This window comes from Manacus vitellinus, unplaced genomic scaffold (genome assembly GCF_001715985.3).
Source record: "Manacus vitellinus isolate BGI_N305 unplaced genomic scaffold, ASM171598v3 scaffold_72_pilon, whole genome shotgun sequence".
NCBI lineage: Eukaryota > Metazoa > Chordata > Aves > Passeriformes > Pipridae > Manacus > Manacus vitellinus.
This window is the reverse complement of record NW_021940764.1, coordinates 1028632-1044641: the sequence shown is the minus strand read 5'-3', so window position 1 is coordinate 1044641 and position 16010 is coordinate 1028632. Positions and strand designations below refer to the sequence as shown.

Genomic DNA, 16010 nt, shown 5'->3' with positions numbered 1-16010 from the left:
CGGTAACCCCCGGGTGCCCCCCAGGGTTCCGCTCCCGCTCCTCCTTCAAGCTGCTCCAGCTCAATCGGAAGTTCCAGTTCCTGCAGAAGGCCCGGGCTCTGCTGGATCTGTGTGCGGCCCCCGGCGGGTGGTGAGTGGGGTCGGGGCTGTGTCCTGGTGCCACCAGCTGCCCTGGGACACTATCACAGTGTCCTGTGCGTGCCCTGTCACTGTGTCTCTGTCCTCAATCCCAAACCCCAGCAGCACAGTCTAAGGCTGGGGGCTCTCCTGGGTGGTTTCATTCCTCTCTTCTCTTCCCAGGCTTCAGGTGGCTTCCAAATTCATGCCAGTGTCCAGCCTGATCATTGGTGAGTGGTGGGATCTGGCAGGAACGAGGGGCAGGGACATCCACCACCGCCCCTGGAACTGACGGGGAAAGGACTGGGGATCCTGGGAGGAGGAGAGGGTGGGTGGGGCAGCCACGTGGGATGGGCTGGAACCTGGTTTTGAGGGGCCGGGATGTCTTTCATCACCCCAGGAGTGGATTTGGTCCCCATCAAGCCCATCCCCAACGTGGTGACACTGCAGGAGGACATCACCACCGAGAAGTGCCGCCAGGTGTGTCCCTGCCCCCAGTGTCCCCTGCTGCCCTGGGGCTCAGGGGGGTCATGACCCCCCCACCTGCTCAGGTGGAGGTCCCAGGAGGGGTTCTGAGTGTCCCTGTCCCCCAGGCCCTGCGCAAGGAGCTGCAGACATGGAAGGTGGACGTGGTGCTGAACGATGGGGCGCCCAACGTGGGGGCCAGCTGGGTGCACGATGCCTACTCCCAAGGTGGGGCTGCTCTGGGGGCACCAGGGGGGCACTAGTGTGGGGACAGTGGCTGCTTTTAGGGTTTGGGTTGGAAGGGACATTAAAGACCATCCACTTCCCGCCCCCTGCCACGGGCAGGGACATCTTCCACTGGCCCAGGTTGCTCCAAGCCCCGTCCAGCCTGGCCTTGGACACTTCCAGGGATCCAGGGGCAACCACAGCTTCTCTGGGCAACCTGTGCCAGAGCCTCCCCACCCTCACAGGGAAGGTCACACCCTCACTCCCTCTTCTCTCCTGCTCCAGCCAACCTGACCCTCATGGCCCTGAAGCTGGCCTGTGAGTTCCTCTGCAAGGGCGGCTGGTTCATCACCAAGGTTTTCCGTTCCCGGGACTACCAACCCCTCCTGTGGATCTTCCAGCAGTTCTTCCAGAAGGTCCAGGCCACCAAGCCCCAGGCCTCCCGCAACGAGTCTGCTGAGATCTTTGTGGTGTGCCAGGGTGAGCACCTGGGGGGACCTGCAGCTGCTGGGATGGGGCTGGGGGAACCTGCTGATGACTCTGATCCCTCCATCCCAGGAGGAAGGGCTCTGATTCCTCCATCTCAGGAGGAAGGGCTCTGCTCCCTCCATCCCAGGAGGAAGGGCTCTGATGGCTCTGATTCCTCCATCCCAGGTTATCAGGCTCCAGATAAAATCGACAGCAAGTTTTTTGACCCAAAACATGCTTTCAAGGAGGTGGAGGTTCAGACCAAGTCTGTCAGTGAACTGGTCAGCAAGAAGAAACCAAAGGTATGAGCAAGGGCCAAACACACAAATGGGGCTGGGGCTGAAGAGATTGTAATGAGCAAAATTGGTCAGGAAAATGAAAGATCTGGGGATGCAAAGTGGTGGGAGAACCAGTTTTGGGGAGGTTTTCAGCCCTAGAAGTTGGTGCAGCAATGGGGAAATGGAGATATAAGTTGTGAGGCTGGATAGGAGTCAATTAAATCCTACAGTTAAACCCATCAGTTAAACTCCCTACAAGAGTTGGCCACTGGGTTTGTGTGACTATGAGATGTCTTTAGGACAGTAAAGCTCATGTCAGGTGGTCTCAGCTGGGCATGGAGCTGACACAAACCTCTGTGAGTGTCAGCTCTCCATGTCTGGGGTGGGACTGGGAGATGCTGTGGAGCTGCTGGGTTGGGGCTGGTGGGCTCATATGGACTCACAGAATCCCTGTGGTGGGAAAACACCTCTGAGGTCATCAAATCCAACCATTAGACACGTTCAGGTGGACACTGCAGCCAGACACGAGTTAGGTGACACCATCCATCCTTCAGGGCTGGTGGCACCTGCTCGGTTCTGCCCTGCCCTGGCCCCCCACAGCCCCTTTTCCCCCACAGGCAGAAGGTTATGCTGATGGGGACACAACCCTCTACCACCGCTTCACCCTCATGGACTTCCTCAAGGCTCCCAACCCCGTGGACTTCCTCTCCAAGGCCAACGAGGTGCGTGCCTGAAGCGAGGGGCACCTTGGAGCACAGAGGGATGAAAAGATGGAGCCAGGTGCCCCTGTGCTCATGGAGGGGAGGCTGGGGTTTAACAGCCCTGTCCCTGTGCCCTGCCCAGATCACGCTGGGGGACGGGGAGCTGGAGAACCACAGCTCCACCACGGAGGAGCTGCGCCAGTGCTGCAAGGACATCCGCGTCCTGGGCCGCAAGGAGCTCAGGTACTGGGAGGGACTGGGACAGGCAGACACACCAGCTGGGCCTAGGGGGGGTCTCTAACAGTTTGCCCCCTCCCCACAGAGCCCTGCTGAACTGGAGGACAAAGCTGCGTCGGTTTTTGGCCAAAAAGCTGAAGGAGCAGGCAAAGGAGCTGGATATCAAGTAGGAGCAAACAGCAGGGGTGGGATGGGTCTGTGCCCAGCACAGCTGCTCTGAGCTCCTTCCTTTTGGCAGCCTGAGCTCTGGTGAGGAGGAGGAAGGCAGAGAGGAGGAGGAGAAGAAGGTGAAGAAGATGGTGCCAGAAGCTGCAGCTGATGAGGTGGAGAAGGAGGAGGAGGAGGTGGAGCTGGCATTGGCAGAGATGAAGGCCAAGGAGCTGGCAGAGTTGAAGAGGTAAAAAGATCTCAGGGACGAGAGATGGGGGAGCATGGGGGGTTCCAGCCATGGAGACAGAGGTGGGACTGTCAGAGCCTGTTCCTCTCACAGTGGGTGGTTTGTGGGTCTGGGGGCCTTGGGCTCCTCTCCTCCAAGCAGATGAAGCTGGGGGCCCCCTTTGTCCCGGGGTTGGGGACCCTCCACAGGGGGTGCCAGTGCTGCCAAGGGACATGTGGCACCACTGTGGCAGTGGATGAGCCTCTGGGGTGTGTGTGGCAGTGTGGCCTCATTCCTTCCCCTCTCTCAGAAAGAAGAAGAAGATCCTGAAGGAGCAGCGGAAGCAGCGTGAGCGTGTGGAGCTGAAGATGGACCTGCCTGGTGTGTCCATCGCTGACGATGGTGACACCAGCATGTTCTCCCTGCGCAGCATCCACAGGACCCCGGTGTGTGGTGGGGGAGGCCTGGGCTCCCCTGGGAGCTCCCCAGGGCCATCAGGGCTGGGACAGTGCCTGACTTGTGCCTTGTCTGACTTGTGTTGCAGCTGCTGGATGAGTTGTCCCGGGGGGACATGGCCTCAGCAGACACCCTCCTGGAGATGGGCCCTGGGGACGATGACATTTATGTCTCAGATCATGAAGAAGAGGATGATGTGTCCCTGGACAGTGACCTGGACCCAGAGGAGCTGCTGGAGATCGAGGCCCGTCAGCGCAAGCTGGAGCGGGAGAGGCGGGAGCAGGGTGGGAAGAGGTGAGAATGGGAGAGGCCTCCCTGGAGCAGGAGCTGCCATTGGAGCAGCTCCAGGATCCGGCAGTGGGCACCCTGTCCTGGCTGGGGGCACTGATCCTGCTGCTCCTTGTCACAGGGCGAAGTTTAAGCAGAAGGAAGAAGAAGAGGAAGAAGGGGAGGAAGAGGAGAATCCCCTGCTGGTGCCCCTGGAGGAGAAGTCAGTGCTGGAGGAGCGACAGACCAGCCTGTGGTTTGGGAAGGTGAGTCCCACTGGGACAGAAATGGTGGGGCAGCCTCGGCCCCAGCAGCTCCCCAGGGCTGCCCTGTGTCTGACCCTCTGCTCCCCACCCCAGGACGCCTTTGCTGGCATTGAGGATGACGCAGATGAGGACCTGGAGCTGGGGCAGGCCCAGATGTTGGCTGAGAGGCAGCGCGAGTCCCAGAGAGGTGAATCACTGGGGGGGCACAGAGGGACAGTCCCACAGCCCAGTCTGGGGCTCTGGATCCAACCGCAATGGGGATACTGCCCTGAGCAGTTTCATGGAATGGTTTGGATTGGAAGAACCTTAAAGGTCATCCAGTTCCAACCCCTGCCATGGGCAAGGACACCATCCACTAGGCCAGAGGCTGTTCCCAGCCTGTGTTGTTAAGGACCTGTCATTAGTGCAGTGTTAATGAGCAGGATCTCTAGAGGAATGGTCTGCAGTGGGGTCTCCCTTGGCCCTTTCTCACCCAGTGGTTCCTATTCCCAGACAAAGCAACAAAGAAAGGGCAGAAGAAGAAGCAGGTGCTCCAGGAGGAGGCTCCAGCCGAGCCCCCACCAGCCACAGATGCAGCACCTGGCACTGGTGAAGCACAGGATGAGCAGAGCAGTGACGACGACAGCAGCAGTGACGAGGAGAGGTGAGGGCTGGGAGGGGGGTCAGGATCTTCTCCCCTGCTCCAGAGTCCTGGTGAGCTGGGAGAGGAGGACCCCAGCCCTGACCACGCTCCTCTCCACAGGCCACCAACAGCAGTGAGGGGGAAGCGGGGCCGTGTCGAGCCGTGTGGCTTTGAGGTGGTGCCCATTGAGAACCCAGGTGAGGGGGAGGCCCTGTGGGTCCCTCTTTAGGGACAGGAGGCGGGGCCAGGCCAAGCTTTAACGTGTCCCTCCTGCAGTGAAAAGAGCCCGTGTCCTGGACGCAGAGGGCCTGGCCCTGGGCTCCGTCATCGCCACCTCCAGAAAGGCCCGGCGGGACCTCATCGACGACTCCTTCAACAGGTGCCGGAGCTGTGGGGGCTGCAGGAGGGGGCAGGTGAACTGAGGTGGGGACCCCTTGTCACCCGAGTGCCTCCCCAGGTACTCCTACAACGAGGAGGAGGGGGAGCTGCCCGAGTGGTTCACGGAGGAGGAGAAGCAGCACCGGTGCAAGCAGGTGCCCGTGGACCGGCAGACGGTGGAGGCCTATCGGCAGCGCTGGCGTGAGATCAACGCCCGCCCCATCAAGAAGGTGGCGGAGGCCAAGGCCCGCAAGAAGCGGCGGGTGAGTGGGGCTGTGGGGCCAAATCCCTCTCCCGGGTGCTCCCTCCCTCCTCCGACCCCCTGTCCCTCACCCTCGCTGTCCCCACAGATGCTGAAGAAGATGGAGCAGATGAAGAAGAAGGCGGAGGCCGTGGTGGACACGGTGGACATCTCGGAGCGGGAGAAGGTGGCCCAGCTGCGGCGGTGAGTGGCCAAGCTGAGATCCAGCTCCTTCCCGTGGTGCTGGGCTGGCTGACAATGCTGTGTCCCTGCAGCCATGGCGTGGGGACAGCTCTGTGTCACCCAGCCAGGCTGCATCTGGGGTGGCAGAACAAAGAGGGGCAGCCCAGCCTGGGCACAGAGCCTAGAGATGAGTGAGGCCTAATACTGGTTTTAGGGCCAAAAGCCAAACTGCTGGAGCTGAGTTGGGCTGGACACTGGGACTTGCTCTGACCTTTCACCCTTCTCCCACAGCATCTACAAGAAGGCAGGGCTGGCCAAGGAGAAGCGACAGGTCACCTACCTGGTGGCCAAGAAGGGGGTAGGACCCCGTGTGCGCCGCCCCCCCGGCGTCAAGGGCCAGTTCAAGGTCGTCGACAGCCGCCTCAAGAAGGATGTGAGGGCTCAGAAACGCAAAGAACAGAAGAAAAAGCGCCACAAGTGATGTGGGACAGGCTCTGTCCCCAGCAAGGGACTCTGCTCAGGGCTGGCTCCTGTCCTCCACTGCTGTCCCCTGCCCTGGGGACAGGGCTGGCACTTGGTCACACACTGCTCTTAGTCTCTTAGCCTGTGCCTTGATGTGACAGTGCCTCCTGCCCTCCCCTGGGGCAGGGAGGGTTTATTTGGCCACATCTCCAGTCTCACCTGCTGGCTCTGCTGAGATTCACCCTGTGGAGGTCACGGGAGCATCCACACCAGCCCTGGCTGTCCCCAGACAGGCTGTGGCTCTGGGGCACATCCCTGGGCTGTATCTGTCACCGAGGGGGCAGGACAGTGGGTGCAGGGAGTGGGTGGGGCAAGGAGCAGGGACCAGTGAGTGACTGGTGTGGGCAGGGCTGTTTTCTACACACACATCCCCCTGTATTTTCAAGCATTTTTGGGTTATAACCTCCCTTTTTTGGAAGGACTCCTCATAACCCCCCTGAGCCCAGTATCATTAGGATACTGGGGTGCTCCTAATGACATCATCACCCCCCAGATTTCCTCACCCCCTGTTTTTACTCACCCCCAAAGGTGGCACAAAATGAGTGAAAACTGCCCTGGTCAGCAGCTCATTGCTCTGATGCATCTGGACATTCCTCCCCTCAAAATAGAGGGAGGTGTGCCTGAGGATGGGGTGACTTTGTTGTCAACATGCACGTTGGAGTAAAGACTGCTTGAGACCCAAGGTGGATGTAATTTTATTTCACACCAACTCTGGCTGTTCTGATGAGCAGGGAGATTCATCATCATTCAAGACTTCACGTTGTCATCTAAGTACTCCATACAAATACAGTTAATAAATGAAAATACAGATTTCAGCACATACATAACATTGAAATTCACGTTGAAAACAAACAACAACGAGCAAATCTGACCCCTGCATAAAATACCATTTTCCAGTTTCACACTGTAGACAGATCAAAGCAAGAAATAGCAAGTTATGCAAACCAAGTCATTCCCAGCTTGGATATATCACTTTGCCATCAAGGAATGCCTTGCCAATCAAAGTGGCCACTGCCACCCCTTTTAAATTTGATTGAATTCTGTCCATGTAACAAGAGCAGAATTTGATCCTTCTGTTGGAGAGGGCTGTGCTAGTGCTTTGGTGATAAACACCCTATATGCTGAGCTACTGAACACTGCAGTTTACAAAACAGCAAGTTTGGATTATGCTTACTCACTAGCAACCAGGAAAAAAAACCCAACTTTTTTCACAGGCTGAAGTGGACTGAGCTGAATAGTAATAAATGTCAAATCTACAAAATTATTGAGAATCACACACAAATGGAGAAGGCAAATGTAACAAACATTATCAACATGACACTACCATTCATTAGTAAAACTCTGAGAACGTGTAATGACTGAGCATTATAGAGCATTTTGGTTTTATTTGATTACAAGGTCTTCAAACTAAAATTTCATTTAGTTGCAGTATGAGACACACCATTAAGTTGAGCTACTGACCTCAGGTTCCCTTCACAGTGACTGGTGATATGGTTGTTAAAATTCAACATGTGATCCACCTAATCAAATGCTGAGGTCTAGTTCTGAACACGTTTATGAGAGTCAAATGACCCAAATGGTTATTGCAAACTGCTTCCTTTACCTGCCTGGCAATGAATGAGACACTGGGAGCACAGAAGGAGATCACTGATGAGGGATGCAGTCTCCAGGTGTCACAGGAAGGCCACTTTCCAAAGGGGTCCCTCAGAGAGAACTGGACTGTGACCAAGCAGCATCACAGATTTTTCCTGTGTTCTGTTGTTTTATACTTCAGGAACAGTCCAAGATCTGAGCTGCACAAAACCACGTTTCAGCTGGTGTTACACCCCCTGTGACTTAAAGATCTGATCCTTGCTTCATGAAAAAGCATCTGCATACACAGAAGACAATGTAGATGTGCAGTGAGCATGCTGATAAACATCACTAGGGCAGGGATCTCTTTGGCATGACAGTTTAATCTTACTGCCTCCTCAAAGTCCTATTATGTTACCTAAATTGGATCTGTACAGAACAATTATGCAAAAAGGATCATTCTTCCTGAAAGTGGCAAAACCAAATTATGACTTTCCTGTAAAACAACTTTCTCAGATCAGCAGTCTCAGTTAAATGCAGTTTATCAGCAGCAACTCCTGTTTCTTCAGCTCTTAAGAGAGGCAATCAGAGTTCATTTTTCAAAGTTTGGCAGGTAAATTATCTTCCAATTTCACCTCCAGAGCACCTGTACTTGGAGAGATCCTGTGTAACTCGAGATCACTGGCAGACTGAGTCAAAGCCTCAGCACTTATTTTTGAGGCTTTCAGCTGCATCCTGTCATCACTGTCTTCACCCTCAGAGCTGGGACTTATTTCTTGAATTTTCAGGAGATCTCCAGTACTGAAAGTCTTCTCTGTGTTGCTGGAACTCATTCTCAGGGCTCTTTGTGGAAGGCTTTCCTTTCCTGAGCTAATCTTCTGAAGTTTGAAAGGGAGTTTGTCCTTCTCTCCTGCAATATCAACACAGTCAAGCAGACAAACCTGTTCTCCTCTGGTTTTGTTATTATCGACGGGACTACTGAAAGGAGATGACAGGGACAGCTTTTCTTCTTGCTCTTTAACACTGTAAGGAGGAGTGGGCACTTCAAATGTAGCATGAAACTGAGAATAATCAACACGGAAAAAACCATTTTCCAGAGACATTACAGGGAGGAACCTGTGACCCCAAAGGACTTCATCTTCTGTATACGAGGTCCTAGCTTGACACGTCATTCCTATGGGAACAGAGACAAAAGCATGGCATTCTAATGTCAGCAAGCAGACTGGCATCTACAACAAAAAATACAAGGCTAAAAATCAATTGTAGCCTGTAAACTAATAATTTTATGGATTATAAAATGGGGTGATTTTTCCTGGACAATCTTCTGATGTCAATGGAGTGCCTCTAGTTCACTGACTAGAGTCTTACACAAATATTGCATTAAATATTGCAGACTAGAGACCAAGCAAAAGCAGAATGTAAAATTAAAACAGTATCAGCTTGACAGCAACAACAATCTTACAGCTTGTATCATAAAATCTCAGAATGGGCAGGGACACCTTCCACTAGATCAGGTTGCTCAGAGCCCCATCCAGCCTGGCCTTGAACACTTGCAGGGATGGGGCAGCCACAGCTTCTCTGGGCAACCTGTGCCACCCTCAAAGTAAAGACTTTTTTCCTAATATCTAATCTAAACCTACTCTCTTTCAATTTTAACCCAGTCTCCCTTGTCCTTTAAATGCTCTTGCCCCATCTTTCCTGTAAGTTCTCTTCAGGTACTGGAAGGCCACAATTAGGTCACCCCAGAGCTTCTCTTTTCCAGGCTGAACAATCCCAATTCTCTCAATCTTGACAGAGTTTGTAATACTGTTCCTTGGAAGTCACCTTGGGAGAAAGAACTATTGCTTGGCAGAGGCTTCCAGAGTTCTCTGGTGAGGATCAGGTGTGGGGGGAGCTAAAGCTAAATGAAAAATGTAACATTCCATTCCTTCTGTAGGCTAGGCTACACTGAAGCTATCTTCCATGCAACTGTAAATGCAGAAAGGATGAAAATGCACTGTGATTAACCAAAGCTTAACAAATCCTCAGAAGGCAGCAGAGGAAGATCAGAATACTGATGATTTGGACTTCAACAACGTGCACAGATCCTTGATGCAGAGCTTCTTATATAACTAGAACATGTTTTCACAGCATTCATAAAACAATTAAGTTCTCAAAAGACAAGGCCACAAAGTCAGCTGTCATCTGGACAACACCATACTCAAATGGAAAAAAAAAAAAAAGCCCTGCCCGTATTTGTTGATAATCATATGTACCTACAATCTTTGTGGCTGACAAGGTCTGTATTTGTGCTGTAAAACTGGACTCCTTATTCTGCATTCAATTTAATGCAAGCTACACAGAAAAGAGATTTTGCAGCACTGGCAACTTTCTTTCAGAGTGGTGGTCCTTAAATCAGGAGCCTGTGTCTCTTCTTGGATGTACTGGCCAATCTGGGAATCGGGAATGCAGAGCCCTGTGGGGGAGAGAGGTCTCCTATTCACTGGAACAGGCCACTGAAGCTCTGCAGCATATGGCAGGATATTCTGAAGCATCCAGGACTAACAGCTGCCTTGCTAAAAATATCAGGACAAAAAAGAAAAGACTAAAAATTAGAGTATGGGTATTATTCTAAATCTTACCCGTGGTCTCAACGATTCCTTCGAGGATGACAACTATTTCAAATTGCTCACTTCTCAGTGATCTTTGTGAGAGGCAGAAAAAGGGGCTCTCTGAGGTAATTTCATGACAGATGGTTAAAGGGGAAACTAAAAACAGCTGGTCGGCTCCAGTTCCAAATCCAACATCCAGTTCACACTGGTCTAGTGGCAGAAACTCTCCCTCCGGTGTCTGCCTGGACTAAAGATAAAAAGATGATTTAGTAATCACCACGTGAGGCAAAACATGAAATCAGTGCAATGAAGTTTAAACCTGCCTCTTCCATGACATTATCATCTACATATATTAGCTCTGGGCTCTTCATAATGGAATACAAGTAATGCTAAATACTACAAGGCTGCTGTGTAAGAACAATTTTGACTCTTCTTATTGTGCCCTAGGATTCATCACCATCTACAAACTTTACCATGAGTTATATATGTGTGTATATACTTCAACAAAAATGTCATGTGCCACACTACAGGCCTTGCAATGGATGTTCAACAGGAATATCCTGCAGCAAAAGGTCCTGTTATCAAAAATAAAATCTGCAAGCTGAGCACATTTGAATCTGTTGCTTGAATTCATGTTCCATTATTTTTGTATGTTACTGACTTTTGTTTGGCAGATGGCATATGATGTACTAACTCAAAGGTAAACATGGCAATGGTACAATATGTCTGGTAAGTGATGTTTCCACAAAACCACCTGAACTGATGCTGATGATGCAGTCATCCCTTGCCAATTTGCATGTACCACCTACTCTAAGCTGACCTTAATAATGAACTTATAATATTATTAACTTAAGTGCCCCATTTGTCTTCCCATCATTTCATGGGTCCAATAAAAACACTGATATGATAACTTCCCTCCACCCCTTAGTGTTCCCTCCAAATTTTCTTGGTGTTCAAAGTATAACTAAAAATGACATCAGTTGGCCAGGCAGCTCCTCAGCTCAGTCTCTGAAGGTCTCTGGTGGAAACTGCCCATTAAAATTAGAAGCTTTGCACAGCCAACACAAAACCTCTTTAAAATCCTTCCTGCTTATTATTTGATTAAAAAGCACTTAACTCTTAAGGAAGACGAGTACTGATTATAAATGGTAGACTATTCTGTATCTACTAAATAAATTTAATGGTGTTGCATTCATATTGACAAATGTATTGGTTCCACTGCTTGGAAACACCATTCCTTGAGGTCATGTCAAAGGTAGCAGTTCTGCCATCAACTTAAATCCAATTAGTATTATTTTACTAGTCTTTAAAAACACTCCCTAACCAACTAGTGTATCTTCATATTGTCCTTCCACTCCACATGTATCTTAAAAATGCTGATGTTATAACTGCCTGATATTTACTGGTGATTACATAACCAGTTAGGAAGCTGCCAGAATATTAATTACAATGCACGATTTCATTTATGTGCAGTGTGTTTGTTTTTCTGCTAAGGAAAAAAAAAAATTCCTAACTAAATAACCAAGTTCTCCCTTACACAAGAGGACAAGAGCCAGTTTCTCCACTGCTGATGAAGACAGAGAAAACATCAGCTGGTTTCTCGTAAAAGCATTCTCACAGATTAGTTGTGATTTGAAACATAAAGGACAATGCTATGAAATAAAAATGATCAGAACCACTACACATACCGGTCGTGACAGTCTCTGTTATGGGCAAAGGTATAACCAAACTATTGCTAAAACATCTCTTTTCCTGAGACAACCTGCAGAACCAAGCTGCAGAACTACACCCCTGCTTTGTTGCCTGGCTGCTGCTCCTTCCATGGGTGCCCAAATTCCTTGGCTGTGCATGATCTTTGCTCTTTGCTCCACGGTAACAAGGCTCGACATGAGCTGCAAGAACCAACATCTAAAACCTCAAACTGTCCCAAAGTTTTATCAAATACATCTACCTGGACAAAAAATGTGCCTATTTGCACAAAAACTGCTGCCTGACTGACTTAAGAACTTTGTTTGATCTACAAACCATTTTTCTCTGTGGAAGAGTCTTCGATCAAATCCATTCAAAAGCAAACAAATCCAGCGAGGATGATTAGAGGTAACAGATCTGGGAGAAAGCAAAAGGTTGTGTTTGAGGTATTCAGTATCTTACACACAGGATTGATTTATGCAGGCCATGGAGAATTTTTAAAAGAAACTTTGTTAAATAAAAAAGCAATTAACCTGAATGAAGAGAGCTTAATAGCCCCAATATGTCAGGCTCCCAGCCAGTGACCTTTGTTGCACATACACAGCTTTACTCAAAGGATCACAAAACAAGGCAGAGGACTATAAACTGTCAGCAAGAAGTCTGGAAGGAACACTTGTGATTCTTTATTTTGACTCATATAACACAAAGCCAAGCAAATTTCGCAGATCAATACAATGCTTGAACAAGGGCACAATTACTTAGAAATGCCCCAGCTTGCATTTTAAATGTGGTCAGAGGTAGAGAATCTAAAGGTTTAGATGAATTTCTCCAAAGGTTAAGTTCTTCATGTCTAAAAAAAAAAAAAAGACTCCCGTGTCTTTAACTTTCTGCCACTGGATCTTTGTTTTGTTTTTTATTACCAGGCACACTTCCACTGCATCATCACTTTGTTTTAGTGAACAAACACCTTATGTCCTTCAAATCTTCACTCCTATCCTGTATTCATTCTTATTGCTTTTCTAAACCCTGTTGTTTATGCACATTCTCCTTTAACTGGACATGATGCAGTTTTATTTTTATTAACCCTCTGTCACTTCACTCCTTAGAGAACTCGCATAATTATGTTTTGATACCCAGGTGGGCTCATTAAGCATTGGAGTATAAAAAAACTGGGATGCAAAAGATGCAGCACCATCGAGCTTAATATTGTAGTACATTGTAGAGAAACTCAGGAATCTGGAAAATGCTAAAGTGGCATGTGGTCATCTGCCAAACAGTACTAGGGTATTTTCAGTACTGGCATTTGAGAGGAATCATCTCACCTATCTGGGCTTCAGCTCCACACTTGGGCTATCAGCTTGCAAGAAGTATTTTTAATACTATTGTTAGCACATGTTGAAAACAGGCTATGATGATTTTACAGTCCTCAGCTTTCTGAATCAAAACCATCTGAAACACTACACAGAGCACTTTACACTCCAACACCATCATGTTTATCAATCACACCTGTAATCCCATCAACATAAGATAAGAATAGCTGGCGTAATTAAGTTTTAAAAAATCAATACTGATCACCACACTGCCTGAGGCACATGAGTAAGGTCCAGAAACCAAGAGGCAGAAAAATAAAGCTCACTGTGACACTGAAAAGACCACGATCTGAAACTGCAGGGTTTTCAGCAGCCAGTTCAAACAGCTTTTTACTGTTTCTCACCCCAGAATTTTGCTTTTTCCTTCTTCTACAGTACTCGATGTAAATTAGAAAGACTCAGGTTTCTGGAGAAGTTTTTGCTGAGACACACACAGTTAGTTTTGTAACTGTTCTCCAAACTCACCACGACCCAGCCTAAAAAGAGCTCCAGACTTTTGCACGACATCACTACCCTGTGCTGCTGCACAGTCCCTGGACACAAAGAAAAGCCAGCACAGTGTGGTGACAGTGGTGGCACCACTGCAATCTCCTGAATATCTTAGGGCATACATCACACTGTCAGTAAATGCCATTCAGACAGACTCAGGTTGGTGTACTTTATTTACAAAGGGTAAAGAGCTCCATTGGTCCAACCAAAACACTACATTCACTACTAAAAACATCTCCTATCTCAAGGACAAAAGTGTGATAAGACACTTGAACAGCCACTGTTGACTGCTAGAATGATGTGTCCAGTTCAACAGGCACTTTCACAAAACGAGGAGGATTTACAGAAAGCCACAGGAACTAATACCACACCTTGCAGTGAGGACTGAGGGGGCAGCTGGTGCACATTCACTTTTAATTTTTCCACTGTTCATAGCTTATATTTGCCAAAGGTTGCAAAGCAGCTTTAAGACAAGTCATGGGCATGACAACTGTACAAAAAAAAAAATCAAGAACTGCTCACTGATTCATTGTCTAGCCTATCCTAAGCTGGCTATCCTAAGAGAAATTGGTCAAGCAGATCCATCAATGTCCCTGAGTTTTCTGTCCCAATCATTTGCATATCAGCATTGTGTAGCAATAGATTGTCAGCAGAAAGCACACTTTGTATATTCAGTGTCTTATTTCAAAAAGAATTTACAATGAGCTACCATCACTGTAAAAACAAAACTATGACACTGCTTTTATTCCACTTTGACTTGCATTCCAGCTTGAGAGGAGGCTTTCTGCTAATTTTGAAGTTAGAGAGCAACAAAAAACATGGTTTAGCTAGCTTTCCAATTCCTACAAAAATTCCTCCAGTGTAACTCCTGACAGCTTGTTCCCATATATATCCAACATTTTTTTGAATCTTAGTAGATTCCCCATTTTAAATGGTATTCTGCACCAAGAAAAATTAACATCTCAGTCAAGTGTTGTGCCCAGAACAGAAGGAAAACAGCCTTCCATATTTACCACTGCTCCATCACCTACTGCTTCATGTTTATTTCTGCAGATTATTAAAAAAGACAGTTGCTCCAAAGAGTGGGTTACCAGGTAGAGTATGAACATTTATAACACTCAGATACGACATTCTGAAATTAATGTTATCATTGGGATCCCACTTCTGACAGTCCTCCCCAGATGTGCTCCCATGACAAGACACAGCTGCTGAGAGCTGCTGTGTTGCTCCACCTCAGCAATTCTATACAGTGTTTTTCTTCCATTCAGCTCCATCTGATTTATCTTCCAGACCTTCGTGCCTGCCAAATTCCACTGTCTCCTTATAATTTATTTGTTTTGTTATGATCTTTGAGTTTCAGTTTTCTTGCGTTCTGAATTATGCTAACCGTCGTCAGTGATTATTAAATAGGTACTGATGACAATCAAAGGGTCTTTCCACTAAAGCACCTGTACAATCCCTCTGAAATGCTAGGAGGTCACTAGCTGGATCACTGGGATAAAGCTCTGCAAGTTCAAGATCACCGAGTTTCCCCAAGGGGAAGAGGAGGTCAAGGCTGATATTTGTCCTTAACCAATTCTTTCTTTCCAGCCATCACCTGCTAAGGAGCATGCCTTAGTACCCTTCCTGCAGCTATCCTGCATCCTGCCACATCCATCCTTCCTGCCAGCCTCACAAGCCACCGGAATGCCCCTGGGAGATCTCTGATGAGGCTGTTTTTCCCTGTGCCAGCTTGGCTCTTCCCTGGCTCCTCCTATGGCCAGCCACTGCGACTTCTTCACAGTCCTTCGCACTGCCCCTCTCACTCACACACCGAGGGCCAGGGCAGCTCTCCCCGGGCCAGGGCAGAGCCCACCAGAGCAGCAGCAGGGGCTGCACAGGAGAAGCCCCACGACAGCTGCACCAGGGACACAACGCCGCACTTTGCTCACGCTGCCCACTGCAACCCGGGTGCCCTGTGCCACCCGCTGTCGTGCCAGCCCTTACCTTGATCAGCTTGCAGCGGATCTGGGCGGACACCATGTGGCTGTTGCGGAGGTTGCCGACACGAAACATGAGGCAGAGCCTCCCGTCCCGCTGCGAGATGACCGCGGCGCGGCTGAACATGAGCGTCTCGGCTCGCTTCTTGGGCTGGGACATCTTGATGAACATGCAGCCGATGAGGAAGGCATCGACCACGGAGCCCAGCAGCGACTGGAAGAGGAAAAGCACGATGCCCTCGGGGCAGCGCTCGGTGATGTAGCGGTGCCCGTAACCGATGGTGGCCTCGGTCTCTATGAAGAAGAGGAAGGCGGAGGGGAAGTTGTACACGTTGGCCACGCAGGGGCTGTAGGTGTCATCGTGCGCCTGGTGCAGGTCACCTCGCAGGTAGGCGATGCCCCACCACATCGAGGCCATCACCAGCCAGGCCACCGTGTAGGTCAGCAGGAAAATGAGCAGGTTCCAGCGCCACTTGAGGTCCACCAGCGTGGTGAAGAGGTCGGAGAGGTAGCGGCTG

At 49.5% G+C, this 16010-nt stretch overlaps 2 protein-coding genes across 2 annotated transcripts in view; one reads left to right on the top strand and one right to left on the bottom strand.

Annotated features, from left to right (window-relative positions):
- Positions 1-25: 25 nt before the first annotated feature.
- On the top strand, positions 26-6484 carry FTSJ3 (FtsJ RNA 2'-O-methyltransferase 3). Its single transcript, XM_029964490.1, has 20 exons — positions 26-130; positions 301-347; positions 518-597; positions 711-810; positions 1093-1287; positions 1462-1577; positions 2171-2275; positions 2397-2497; positions 2577-2657; positions 2730-2888; positions 3178-3313; positions 3412-3617; positions 3733-3856; positions 3950-4043; positions 4349-4499; positions 4599-4675; positions 4755-4857; positions 4936-5119; positions 5207-5301; positions 5572-6484. Exons 2-20 carry the CDS (start codon positions 323-325, stop codon positions 5759-5761), a joined length of 2322 nt encoding a protein of 773 aa, XP_029820350.1. The 5' UTR covers positions 26-130; positions 301-322; the 3' UTR covers positions 5762-6484.
- Positions 6485-7298: 814 nt separating this feature from the next.
- Positions 7299-16010, bottom strand: part of LOC103757830 (G protein-activated inward rectifier potassium channel 1-like) — an 11495-nt gene continuing 2783 nt past the window's right edge. Inside the window, exons 2-4 of the mRNA XM_008924004.4 lie at positions 15500-16007; positions 9996-10212; positions 7299-8548 (exon numbers count right to left, since the gene is read on the bottom strand). Of these exons, the coding sequence (XP_008922252.3) occupies positions 7974-8548; positions 9996-10212; positions 15500-16007 (1300 nt within the window). The 3' untranslated portion in view covers positions 7299-7973. The remainder of the gene's footprint in view (positions 8549-9995; positions 10213-15499; positions 16008-16010) is intronic.

Coding starts and splice junctions, on each gene's coding strand:
- FTSJ3 (XM_029964490.1), top strand. CDS start 323: ATGCCAGTGTCCAGCCTGATCATTG. Junction 3,314..3,411: donor GCAGCATCCACAGGACCCCG/GTGTGTGGTGGG, acceptor CTTGTGTTGCAG/CTGCTGGATGAGTTGTCCCG. Junction 3,618..3,732: donor CGGGAGCAGGGTGGGAAGAG/GTGAGAATGGGA, acceptor TCCTTGTCACAG/GGCGAAGTTTAAGCAGAAGG.